At 42.2% G+C, this 14,118-nt stretch overlaps 1 protein-coding gene across 1 annotated transcript; it reads right to left on the bottom strand.

The window, feature by feature from the left end:
* Window positions 1–6,115: 6,115 nt before the first annotated feature.
* Window positions 6,116–7,044, bottom strand: MYCFIDRAFT_197078 (uncharacterized protein; the record flags this gene model as incomplete). The annotated part of the gene is made up of 7 exons (XM_007929146.1): window positions 6,116–6,208; window positions 6,288–6,317; window positions 6,424–6,511; window positions 6,591–6,635; window positions 6,691–6,705; window positions 6,787–6,846; window positions 7,010–7,044. The coding sequence occupies 7 exons, from the start codon at window positions 7,042–7,044 to the stop codon at window positions 6,116–6,118; spliced, it is 366 nt and encodes a 121-aa protein (XP_007927337.1).
* Window positions 7,045–14,118: the final 7,074 nt, after the last annotated feature.

Genomic DNA, 14,118 nt, shown 5'->3' on the forward strand with positions numbered 1-14,118 from the left:
TACTACTAACTTAGGCTCCGAAGAAGAAGAAGAAGGGTCTAAGTAGCCTACGCATTGCGCTACGCTACCTAGAGGCTAAAAATGCCTACTATTCTAAATCTGCAAAGCTATAGGTATAGAGCTTAAACGAGACGCAGATTAGATTAACGTATATCGGCCGTATCGAAGAGATAGATAGTAGAGAGCTATATATGCCTACTTGCAAGCGCTGTGCCCGTCTAGGCTATACTTGTCGTATATATACTAAGGAGGGCAAGACGGTATATAATAGTAGTGCTAGCAACAAGAAGTGCGGCCGCTATCGATACCGTAGAGTCGGCAACTATAAGTGTATAGATTCTTAATTTGAAATAATACTGCTGTCTCTACCTCCCTATAATATGCTTTTATCTTCTATCTCTTATTGTATAGACTCTCCATTCTCCTACTTATAATGTTCTCTAATAGTGTCGCTAGGTAACACAGGTTAGAATGTCGTCGCTTATACTCTCTAAATAATTCCCTAATTATTTCAAGAGCTATCCTTATCGTAAATTCGGTAGAATTAAGGCGCGCGGATAATACCTAGAGGCGTAGAAACAGTGGATTAGACTTAGTCGTTTTGAATGTTAGTAATGCGAAAGAGGAAAGGACAAGGATGCCGATCCCGCTAAGACCCCGGATTTACTATAATAGAGCCCTTAATTGGCGGGATTAAATATCGCGAATCCTTCCCTCCGCGTATTATAATACTAGCTTTACGACTCTCGCGGTATTCGACTTTCACAATAGTATAATATCTAATTTAGCGAGATACGTCGATTAGGCGCATTTCTAGCAAAAGGCGCTAACAAAAGTGTCTAACACGATAACGATAGCGTCCTTAGGTATACCGAAGAACCGCCTCCGAGCCTAAGCATCTCCTCGAAGTCTAACAATAACACTAAAACCAGAACTATACTTATTGCACCGCAGCTATTAGCACTATAACATATACGGCAAGGATAGATACGTAGAGTAATAATATGCATTCGAGAACCTAGCGGCCTCTTACGTTAACACCCTCCTATTACTTAGACTCTCCCTAAGTTACGATCTACTAGAAGGACTTAGTTGCTATAGAAGGCAGAGAAAACGAACAGTAGCGTCCGGGGATCTAATTTCCTAGCGGCTACTAAGCGGCTATAGAAGCATATACTACGAAGCATATACTAGAAGTATACATTGCCTATAGACTTACACTCGAGCGAGCCGAAGCAAGCCGTTATTATAAAAAGTCCTTAACGCATTCTATTACTAACTATAGTACGCATAACTAAAGGACCCGAAGGACTAGGACAAGGTATATAGAACGGGTACTTATTACAAGCATATAAAACACGTGCGTATATACTAGCGAACTTAAAGAGTTAGATGCTAGGTACTAACCGATACTATATAGAGAACAAAGGTTAAACCGCGCCCGAAGATGTTAAAAGACATAAGGTATGTTTTTGTCGAGAGTGCGCACTATAGGTATAAAGCAGTCTTAATACGCTCGGTTCGGGGAGAGTGCGTACTGCAGGTATAAAGCAGTCTTAATGCGCTCGGTTCGGAGAGAGTGCGTACTATAGGTGTAAAGCAGTCTTAATACGCTCGGTCTTAATGCCCCTATAGAGACGTCTTACCTAAGGACGCCTGTTCGTACCGCGGAACTATAGTATAGCTAAACCCTTATACGGTCGCAGCCGAAATCAGCTACCGCGCACTCGCTTCCTAGAGCGCTATATCCGACATCGTACGCTCCTATTACCGAGTAGAAGATTAAGACAATTATAGCTGTTAGGAGTCTGAATTCGAACTAAATCGGGATTCGAGAACAACCTATACAATTACGCAAGCTTAACTAGATATACGTTTAGTATCTAGAGAAGAGCCTAACGTAGGAAGCCCTTATAGCAATAGATAAGAAGACTATCTACTAAGGAATTACCTAACAGTAATGCTACGAACCTATCTACTTATTAGGAGAGAGGGCGTCGGTATACCTTATTAAAGAGTTTTTACCTTAGCCGATGCTTTATCGGTGTAACTTACTAAAGAGTTTTTACCTTAGCTAAGCCTATTAGAGACCTCTATAGTTTGTACTACGCTTAAACCAAACAACCCTCGTTAGGCCTTATTAGTAGTGTTTGCTACGTCGAGTGCGCAGTCGGCGCCTATCGGAGTCTACTAGTTATCGCCGCAGTTAGGAGATCCTCGCTAGCAGTATATGCGCTACTATATCGGCATTACTCCCTAATCCTCGCTCCTCGCTAGTAGTATATGTATACCGCTATAATAGCTCGCTCGGATCCGACTACTTATCTCTAACTATCTTACTAAGCGGCTCTAGCGATAGCAAGTCGTAGAACTAGCAAGGAATCCGGTATTAATCGCTATAGAGCTACCTATATACGACAAAGGAGGAATAGACACTATCGCTAGTTACGCGCGAGGCGGATACCGGTATATAGGTAGTAGTGTTATTAGTGTATACTGTCGCTAGTTACGTAATACGGATACCGGTACACAGTTAGTGTTAATGTAAAGAAGAAGAAGAAGTAGTAGTTAGAAAGCGAATTGCTATATATAACGGCGTAGGTAAGGTTTTACGCTATATCGTATAACGAATATCTAGGCACCGATAACGGCTATACATTATCGCACTACACTATACTACACTTCCGAAGGCAAGAGCAAGCTCCTTCTACCTAAAGTGCAGCTTTCTTAGTATACCGACAGCGAGATTACTACGGCTAGTAGGAGCAGCTACGGTAGAGCGAGCCTCTTAACGTACTTACCGATAGCAACGACGAGGTATTCTTAGGAGCCGAGCGTACTGTCTTAGAGGAAGCGATTAATAGGCGAGATTATAAACTAGAGACTATATCAAACCTTGCAAGATCTACTACCGCCGGGGTTGCTAAAAGTTAATAAAAGTTACTAAAAATTCTTAGACTTGCCGAGCATATGCTTAAGGAGCTGTTTAAATGCAAGATCTACTACCGCCGGGGTTGCTAAAAGTTAATAAAAGTTTCTAAATGTTCTTACCCTTGCCGAGCATATACTCGAGGAGCTATTCGAATACAAGATCTACTGCCGCCGGGGTTGCTAAAAGTTAATAAAAGTTTCTAAATGTTCTTACCCTTACCGAGTATATGCTCGAGGAGCTGTTCGAATACAAGATCTACTATCGCCGAGTTACTAAAGATTACTAAATGTTCTCGAGATTGCCGAGTATACACTCGAATGCTAGATCTACTGCGATTACGGGTAGGAATGTTACGGCTAATGCTAATAACCTCTATAGCCTTATACGTATACGCTAACGGAAGTTTATATCCGATTAGAACTTTTAGCAACTTTTAGCAACTTTTAGCCAATTGTTAGAACATCCGAGGTCGACTATCTTCCGGCCTGCCGACGTTATACGCTAAACGCGAGGAGACGCGACATTGCAATACTACTACGATATTTAAGACGAACAACGAGGTACTATAGGTCACTTTTATACGAACGCGCGAATCGAGCTCGATACGGAAGCATTAAAAAGCCGCGAATAGATAGCACTACTCGGACTAAGGGACGCCGAGAGATGCTAAGTAGAAGATGCTAAAAGATACTAAAAGATGCTAGAAATTAGTATAGGGCGAGATCGTATATCTAGACGCCGTAGTCGCAAAGTGTCCTTATATAGACACTATATAGCAATACCGCTAAAAGACAGGCTGCATCTTAATAACTTACCAACTTCGTCGATTCTAAGCCTATTAAGCGCTTTATAGCATATATCTTTACTAGAAGACGACGAAGAATACAACATCGTTAAGCGCTTTGTAGCGTATATCTTCGAGCATAAGGACTACGAGAAGGACTACGAGAAGGGCTACGAAGAAGCGGATATACTCGAGATAGGAAAGTATACTAGCTACGGCGACTAGGCTATACCTAGCTAATAATTCCGAGATTAACGATTTATCGACATTAGGTAGTCCGGTTTGATCTTTAGTATAGCAAATCGTTATTATAGGTCGCGGCGATGCCTCCGCCGATAGTACGACTAATAGCTAACTACATTTCTAGAAATTGTCGGTACGATAGAAGAAAAGTAGTAGCACGGAATGCGGTCGTTATAGTATATTTATGTCAAAACAGCTATCGAGAATGCAGATATTGTTTATTTAAACTACCGGTCGTTATACAACATCTCGCTATAGTAAGTAGCAGCGTATTGTTCCTTCGGTTGTCGGCGGAAGTAGGTATACTCGATATAGTTAGTATCGGCCGAACGAGATATATCGAAGAGCCTAATTCTATAGACACTAAATTCGAGAGATACTAGCTATACTAGTTGCCGAGAAGGAAGAATTTAGCGAGGTTACTGTACCTACCTTTAGCGCTATTTAAGGCGATCCTTACCTCCGCGAGAACATTAACGAGGATACGAGGGGCGTATATGTCTCTTAAGAAGACTATATCTAGCGATTGTTCTAATGTCAATATTTGCAACTTTTTAGTAGAGACGAAAGCTAAACTGCAGCAGAATACTAGCAATACCGCTAGCCTAGAAGCAGAATCTCAGACATTGCCGCTAGTCCGGAGTTAGAACATTAGGATTACGGCTAGGTCTAATGCCGAATCTTAGATATTACCGCTAGCCTAGAAGCAGAATCTTACATATACCGCTAGCCTAGAAGCAGAATCTTATATATACCGCTAGCCTAGAAGCAGAATCTTACATATACCGCTAGCCTAGAAGCAGAATCTTATATATACCGCTAGCCTAGAAGCAGAATCTTATATATACCGCTAGCTCGGATGCCGAATCGCATTATTACAGCTATTTCGAAAGCAGAATCGCAGACATTACCGACAGTTTATAGTCGAAACTTGATACTGCCGCTAGATTAGAAACTGAAATTTAACTATTACCGCCTGTCTGTAGCGGAAATCTAGTGCTCGCTATCGGGTTTCAATCGAATCTAAATACTATTACTACCTTCTACTAGAAATCTCGTATATACCATCGCTTTCTAGTTAAAATCTAATAGTGCTTTTGCCTAATAGCTCGTTAAAGCTTTAGTAGATTGACCGATTAATTAACGTAGCAACCGTCTAGTATCGCCTATTAATAAGCTAGTCTGTCCTATAGCAGTATCGACGGCGATAGGAAGAGCTATACTCAGCCTGGCGCACTCTTAAATATAACAGAGGTCGCTAAGTCAAACGTCGATAATAACGCCGAGCTAGGCTACATTATTAGTACTAACCCTTAAGAACAGTTATAACGAAGCCGTTAAGATCCCCCCCTCTATTACTAGGAGCCGTCGCTATCGTGTTAAGCACTTTTACTAGCTTGTATTAGCGGAAAGTAGCTTAATCGACTCTATTTAATAGTGCCTCTATTATTCGTTTCCCTCTATTAATCTATAAATAAAGACGCTACCGGTATACTATAGCAATCCGAGAAGGACTTCTACTATAGACCTATAGAGTGCCTGTTAGTACGCTAGCAAGTTGAGGAACAAGGATACTAGAATATTAATACAGTAGCAGGATTAGTAGAGCGAGAAGAGACTTTATTTGTAATAGCAGAACTGCTATACCTAAACGCTAAATAGAAGACCCGCTAAGAGTATAAAAACAAAGCAAAGAATATAGCCTATTATGCCCGAAGGCTAGCAAATAGCAACAGTAAAGCAAAGAAACAAACAAAGAAGCAGACTAGCTGCTATACCTAAACGCTAAACACCGAACACCTTTAGTAAGCATCGTGCGACTTACTGCTATATTTTAGGTCTTACTACGCGAACAAGCAAAAGAATCAGCAGGCGGCGAGGCTACCGCAAGCACTACTACCTATCCTACTATCCTTGCTACTACTATAGCCGCTACCGAAGCTATCGCCGAAACTATCTAGCTTTAGAGCTAGGCTCTTAAGCTCGAGCCTAGGCTCCTCGTCGCGGTAAGAGTAAGGGATCTAAAACAATGTTAGCTTTATGTCTTAATATTAGTACAAGAAGACAAGACTAGAATGCTATACCTTACGGAGACGATAGCGAGCACAACTACGGCTAGGCTTCTTAATAAAGGCCTTAATGCCCTCTAAATAACCCTAGTATTCGAAGCCGTCGCGACGGTAGGCATCGTACGGGCGAGCAAAGCGACGGCCTAACGTCGTCTCTATAATGCGGACAACGTAGTATAGCTACGGGAAGCGATTAGCATAGGCGGCTACAAATATGTTAACTCTTAGTTCTATCGCTTACTCGATTAATACAACTTACGGTCGATAGTGCCCGGAGACTACTAATGTCCTATTGCCTAAGTAGGCTTAGGCGTCGTGCCTAGAATCGGCGGTCTAGCAGGCTAAGGGCGAGGCACGATAGTACCTCCGGCCGGGATAGGCGGCATATTGCTAACCTGCCCGCCTATTATCGGTACGGCGGCCGGCGGAGCGAAGAAAGGAACGGCGGTAGTAGGAGGCGGCGCAAACGCGGCGGCAGTAGGGCTAGTAAAGGGTTTATTCTCGCTATAGCATAGTTAGCAATTGCACTTCTACGACAGCATAATAGGAATTAGTTACTTACTCTTCGTTATCGTCGCTACTAGCGGTAGCAGGATTGTAGTCGTTACTATAGCATAGTTAGCATCTACTATAACAGTAAGCGGTGCGAAGCAATAACTTACTCGTCGCTAATAGGGCTAAAGTTAATGTCGTCGTCGCTATAATATAGTTAGTATGCTAACACTACCGACGACTAGAGCTTTAAGACACTTACTTACTGTCTTGCGGCGTAACTAGTAGAGTAGGAGTAGGAGCGGGTGCTAGAGCTAGAGCTAGAGCTAGAACTAGAACTAGAGCTAGAGCTAGAGCAGGAGCAGGAGCAGGTGCTAGAGCAGGAGCAGGTGCTAGAGCTAGTACTAGCGCTAGCGGAGGCTAATAGCTATTATATATATTAGTATTATTCTCGGAGATCGATAGACAAAGATACGTACGTTGCTATACCCTAAAGGGTCGCAAAGAAAGGGCCGCTTAGACATGTTAGTATACGCTCTTACTAATACGCTAAAGACTAAGATTAGCATACTTCTATTAATGCTACTACTGCTATATACGCAGACGAGCAGCGACGAGGCGGCGGCGGCGGATAGCGCGACGAACGCGCCGAGCAGCGTATACTATAGCTCGATCCTCCTATATACCTATTAGCACTGTCTCGGCCTCTTAACACCTTCGAAGCTAGTAAGCAATATATATATCTACGCCGAAGAGAGGGTAGCCGCGAGCGGCCGGAGCAAAGAAAGGACCCGGCATTTTGTTACTTTCTATGCTATTAACGTAGTTCTTGTGTTTAAGGTAACGTTATAGGCGATAGTAAGAGGGTGTATACGATATCTAGTAGAAGAAGAAGAAAGGAAGGAAACGAGAGAGAGACATCTAAGATATACACCTATAAGACTAAGAGCGGAGTAAGTTCTATTGTCCTACTAAAGAGCAACGTGAAACTAACTAACAATAGTATCTAAAGCTTACTACTAGGGAAATGTAGGGTAAGTGAAGTAACAGCTCGTTCGCTCGCCCTATTATTATAGGAGCGGACTAAGAGGGTTGATGCTTAGTCTGCTCCGGCTGCTTTAATCCGCGCGTTCTTATTAGCCGAAAGTTGGTAAAAGTTCCTAAGAGATGCAGAAACTTTATATAGACAGCTAATTAATAATAGTAAGGCCCTACTTTTCCTAGCATTTACTATGCGAAGTGCCTAGCAGTTGCCTAAAATACCCGGAATAGCATTATAGAAGCCCGGAACGTACTTTAATCTTCCGCCGCTCGAAATAAAGTATACGCTAATCCTTTGTAGGCAGGATACGGCAATATACGAAAGTACTCTACGCTAAGCTATTCTCCGGCCGTACCCGCTAGTTACTATACCTCCCTAGGCCCCTATATATATGCTCCTAAAGCTGCTAAGAGACAAAAGGCTATAAGAATGTAGTGTATGCTACATCGCCGCGAAGCCGGGCTTACCCTCTTACCTACTTAGTATATACGCCGCTCGATATACGCGCGCTAAACAGAACGACTCTACTAAGTGCCTAGAGTATATAAAAGTTGCTAAAAGTTGCCGAAAGTTGCTAAGGGCTAGCGGAAAGATTACGTCTAGTATAGATAAGCTATTGCAATAGGATTAGTATAATACGCCTAAGCGGATACATATATATACACTAAGACCGAGCGCGCGAGCTACGTCTTACCGTTAGCCTTAATAAAGAGAAGGGCCGCAAGCTAGGCGAGAAGGGTCTTAATAAGCACCGCATTATAATTAGACAGACTACATTTCAATCTACCGACTGCAAAGGTCGCCTCCTAGCAACCTACACCGTACTATAATCCGGTAGACTAATATAGTAAGCTTCTAGCAACTAGATGAATATCGAATTATAATCCGCTAGGCCCCTAGGCTTCTAGCAATTAATGGCCTACCTTTACGGTAAGGCCTCGTTCGATAACAACTGTCTTCGTAGACTATCTTCCCTACCCGGCAATATACTAGAGCTTTAAACTTGTTAGTTCTAAACAGCGACTCGAGAACATTTAGCAACTTTTATTAATACTTAGCAACTTTTAGCAAGCCCGGCGGCAGTGTATTATAGAGTTTACTCGACGATATCGAGAACTTTTAGCAACTTTTATTAACTCCGGAAGCAGTAATGCTCGACTTCTACGTTTGATGCCTAACTTCTACTCTGCTCGATAGCTAGACTTCTACGGTGCTTAATAGCTGAACTCCTACTTTGCTCGGTAGCTAGACTTCTATATTGCTCGGTAGTTGACCGTATTCAATCGTAGACCTCTTAGCAGAGATTGGGTAGCGCAATAGCGGCATCCGATAAAGATTAAGCTGCGAGCTTATAGATAATATTAGAAAGCATGTCAGCGGCACATTATTACTACTATAGCAGCTATAGCATTGCGATCTCGTACAGAACGGTAAATACAGAGCAGTAGACTTAGTATTGTATTAGTCTCCTTATACGCTACTGTTCGAAGGAAATCACCTTATAACATTAATAAGGCTATATACTTAATTAACGTCGATCCTCGCTCGCATTCTCCTTCTACTAGCCGAATATTCGCTAGAACTACGGCTACGCTATTATAGGCTCGAATCTACGCTCGCGGACTAACGTCGGCTATAGCTTGCTATCGTAGGCATTGCGGCACTAGCTATATATTGCTAGCTTCGCGCTGCTACTAAAGCCGATAATAGTATAGTCTTCCTCTAATTTGCGGATCCGTTATATAGATATAAGATCGTTATATCTCTTAAACTAGCGAATCCTACAGAATTTAGGATACATTAGCGATCCTATACCCTCCTTGCGCTATATAGCTATTCTAATCTTCTTGCTTTCGATTAGGCTACGAGGTAGGTTTATAATGCCGCTTAGGTCCTTCTATTCGTATACAATAAACACGTTCGAGTCTTAGAGGCCGCGAAGGTCCTACTATAGCTCGCTCTGCTTAATATCGTATCGATCGAATTCGATAACGATAAAGGTCTATAGTTTAGCGGCATGCTACTTATTCGTTTTGTCCGTACGCTATTCCTTGCGACCGATCGCGAGTAGAGCTATCGATCTATCGGTATAAACGACCTTACTAACTTTAATATACGAGACCTAAAGCGTATAGTTAGTATCTATCGATTCTTAGCTTTCTTAGATCTATACCTACTAGTCTTAATATCGTACTATACCTCCGTCGACGTCGAAGTAGGTAGAAGCTATAATAGAGTGTTCGGATCGGCTTAGATATGTGTTTGAGTTGTCGAGAAGATAGCTGTATTCCGGAGGTTGTTATTATTGTCGATAAGTTCAACCGAGGGCTTAGTACTAGCGTTAGATACCTGCTTTTCTATACGGATGGCAGGTAGCAACTAGCGCCTGCTTCTAGAGACAGTACATAATAGCGGAAATGTTACTACTAGTATAACTTAAACCGTTACATACCGCGTAACTTCGTCTATTAACTGCGTACGCTTTTTAGGCGATAAGGCAGGAGCTCCGGTAAGCAGCTAGTTACTGCTTATATTAACTTCAGTTAACGGCAATCCTTCCTTACTCCTTTAACAACTAACCTTAATTAGTCGATAGCAATCCTTCTTCCCTTCTCTAACAACAATTATTAATTACTAAACCGTATACAACACTCGAGCAACGCCGACGAAATATCTAACAATATATAGCAGAACCGGGACCTATAGTCCTAACTTAATCATTTCGAAGCGGATTATAGTCTACTTCGTAGCAGTTCGGGGATAGTAAGTGCCTATAGTCGTCGATGTCTCTATACGGAAACTAACATTCGAAGGGTATTAGTATCGGCCTAGTCCGGAACGGCGTAGGTAGAGCTTCCTTAGGTACGGTCTATTTTGCTACGAGGCAGTACGAACTACCAAACAATGGCGGCCCTACGACTATAGCATAGTTAGTCGTATAGGTACGAATAGGGCCGAATAGAAATAGATACACTACCTATCGCTTCGACCTTAGAGAGGCAGGCATCTAAGGCCTTCCGAATTAGACAACGCGAGTTGCCTTTACGATGTTTAGGCGTTATCGCGGTTTTAGCTTAAATAGCTAGCGGGCATTAATAATGCACGATACGGACACCCTATTTCCGAATAGTCTAACTCGAAACCTAGCGGGGTTCGGATATTAGCACGATAATAATAGTCCAAATAGCGCCAATCGAGTGAGTCCGTAGCCGCAATACGAGCCTGCGTTCCTAACATAGTACGCGCGAGCAAACGGCCCTCTAATATAGCTAGCACTATCGACTGCTCGTTAACTTAAAGCAAGCCGATAGTAAGGAGATCTAGCTAACGACCTACTCGACCTAGATAGATAGTAGGCACGAAACAGACGTAACTAATAGGCAACAGTATTAAGGTAGAGGGTTAGATAAGCTAGCATCTCTAAGCGTTCCGCGTTATAGCCGATAGCTAGGCCTTTATATATCTGCCTTAGAGTAAGAACCTAATACGTTAGAATAGGGGGTTGTAAAGCCGCGAAGGATGATCCCCTGCTTCTAACGACTAGTATAGGACCTAAATTGAGCTATAGGCTCTAGTATTGCGACTCAGATTAGTATTAGCATGTCTCCTACGTTAGAAATTGCCTTGTTCCGAGTAGTAATCTTCCGTACATTAGCTATAGCTGTGCCGTCTATTATGCGGCATATACTGCTTGCTATAGCAGTTATTCAGTTATACTTGTCGGTTATGCTTGCTACTAGATAGCTACGTTCTCGTAGGCAACGGTAGCAAACTTTCAGTCGAAGAGTAGTACTTATTACGGCTCGATCCCCTCTTAAGTAGGACACCCTACGAGACAACGAAAGCACATACTAATAACCTAGGCTCTATACTAAGCACTAAATACCAAGCGTCGAACATTAAGCATTAAGCATCAAGTATTAAGCATCGAGTATCTAGATTAAACGTCTTTCCGAGCTCAATTACGCAGCACTAAACCTAGTCGCTACGATAAGCTCCTAGAACGATAGTAAGAAGGCTTCGAAGAAGCTAGCGCCGCTTAATTTGCAGCAATAGCCTTTATTTACCGAGCGGGTATAGCGTATAGACTAGGAAATGTAGCGTTAAGTCAACTAGCAGTAGGTCTAGCCGACGAGTGCTAGATCTTAAGGGCTAGCTTAGGTAGCGATCGAGCGAGAGGCTACAGGTATAGCGCGAGAGAATTTCAAGGCAGCTTAGGGACATTATCTAGGGCAGACACCTCCTCTAATATCGCCGGGATCTACGGGAGGCAAGAAGGATTGTAAGAAGGGCTAAGTATCGAGTATTAATATAGATTCTGTTGTTTCTAGCATTGGTCCTACTGTTTGATTTGAATAGTTTCTAGCTTTAACATTAGTTGTTTAAATAGCTTAAATAGCTCCTAGTTTAATAAATTCAATAGCTCCTAGTTTAAAGATTTGAATACCTTCTCGATAGACTCGATTCTCTTTATCTCGGTAGAGTATAGTATTCCCGCATTCGTTAACGCCTTAGAGCGTACTACGACGTTGCTAGGAAGGAACGCTAGGTTGTAAGTTTCCTATTAACATTTAGAACAATACGAGCTTACCTAAATAACTGAACCTGCTAAACTTACCTTACTCTTACGCTTATATATTGCCTGCTTCCTAAGACGCTTCTCTTCTATTTAGTTTATCGATACTACGTACGCTTTCTCGCTCTCTTCTATAATAGTATTACCTTAAACACAAGAACTACGCTAACGGCATAGAAAGTAACAAAGATAGTACTAGTACTCTATAAGTTGCCCTAGTAGGCTCGTCTCTATCTTAAGTACGCGCTAACTAGGAAATATAGCCGTTATAAAGCTCAACGAGGCCGACATACTAGCAATAGTAGCATAGCTCCTACGGCGGGCTACTCGCTTCGGGGCTAGGTAAGTTGTTCTCTAGCCTAGTTGAATCGTCGTTCCTGCTACTAATATAGATCTAGATAGGGTACGGCAGCACTGCAGCAGCTACCTTAAATAGCACTATTGCTAAATCTATAAGGTCTTAGACTATTCGCGCCGGGTGTGTTTAGTCTAGCGCCGCTTGCCTTACTGCCTCCTATCGCACCTCCGGCCGGTCCTATAGCACTACTACCGCTACTACTACTACTATTCGTGCCTACTCTACCTCCTCTAGTACCTACGCGTCTCGTCGTACGCATCGACTTCTACTAGTTCTGTCTGCTTTAGATAGTAGTCTTCGTAGTTTTAAAAGCTTTTGTTTTTGCTTAGGCTTAGACCGGTCTCTAGAAGATAGGCGAGAAGGGCGAATACGGTCTTAGTTTTAAGAAGTTCCGTAAGGTCCGTATTATTACTAAGCACCGTAGCTAGTAGAACGAGGATAAGTATTGCATCGAGCGCTTTATCTACTAGGACGCTAAGCAGTACAAGGCCTATATCCCTCTACGACTACTTCGCTAAGAAATACAACATCCGTATCTACTACTTTCTAATATCTTCTAAGAGTAACGTCTGTCTATTGCGCTAAGATTTGCTAGTTATCTTAGTCCTCGTTGTTTAACTTCGCGCTAAGAGTAACCTCTATTACGCTAAGACTTAGTGGTTGTCTTAGGCTTAAGGTTATTGTTAACCTTCTTATTTCGCTAAGGTTTGCTACTTGTCTCGGGCTTAAGGTTATTATTGATCTTCTTATCGTTACACTTCTCGTCTATCTATTACGCTAAGATTTGCTAGTTGTTTTAGACTTAAGCTTATTGTTCAACTTCTCGTAGATAACTACTAATTAATATCGGCCTGTTCTATAAGGCGATTAAGGTAATTACTAAAGCTGCCTAGGCTAAGTTCCTTAGCCTAATCCCTTAATCTCCTTAGGGCTGTAGGACTTGTTTAACTTATCGACATTGCCGCAGATTAAGCACATTAATATAGGAACTGCACAGCCTTGCTATTATCTAATTAGGCCCTTTAGTATAGTAGTTAAGTACGCTCTACGGTATAGCAACGGAGCGTAGCTGCTTAAGGACCGCCTATCTAGCAGCTATAATGCCTCTAATTATATAGACTACCGATAGTCGGAGGCAGAAATAGCCGAGCTAATAGGCGCGAGAGCGGTTACAATCTATATACTTGCGTAATGCTCGATCGAGAATATCTCTTTTATACTAGAGTAACCCGGGTTCGAATCTCGGAGGGGCTATATTCTTTTACTAAGGTCTTAAGGTTCGAGTCCTACTCTCGTTATCTTCTTTTGCTAAAGTCTTGTTATTGTACTAAGGTCTTGTCTTTATACCTAATATCCTTTTTAGCTCTTTGAATATAGGAAGTAATATCCGCGCTTCTTAAACCTACAGGCTCCGAGATACTAGTATAACCGTTGTCGCGGCGACGCTAACATAATCTATAAGCTTCTTAACAATCAGACCGGCTTAGTCTCTAGTGTCCTTATGTTTTGCCTTAATTAGAGCGATGCGAGCTGCTATATCGTAGGCGATAGTCGTTAGCGATCGTTAGTCCTGTTTAGCGGGTAAAGTCGTCGAATTGCTAGATATTCATACCTATAGAGTG

This window comes from Pseudocercospora fijiensis (genome assembly GCF_000340215.1).
Source record: "Pseudocercospora fijiensis CIRAD86 unplaced genomic scaffold MYCFIscaffold_5, whole genome shotgun sequence".
NCBI lineage: Eukaryota > Fungi > Ascomycota > Dothideomycetes > Mycosphaerellales > Mycosphaerellaceae > Pseudocercospora > Pseudocercospora fijiensis.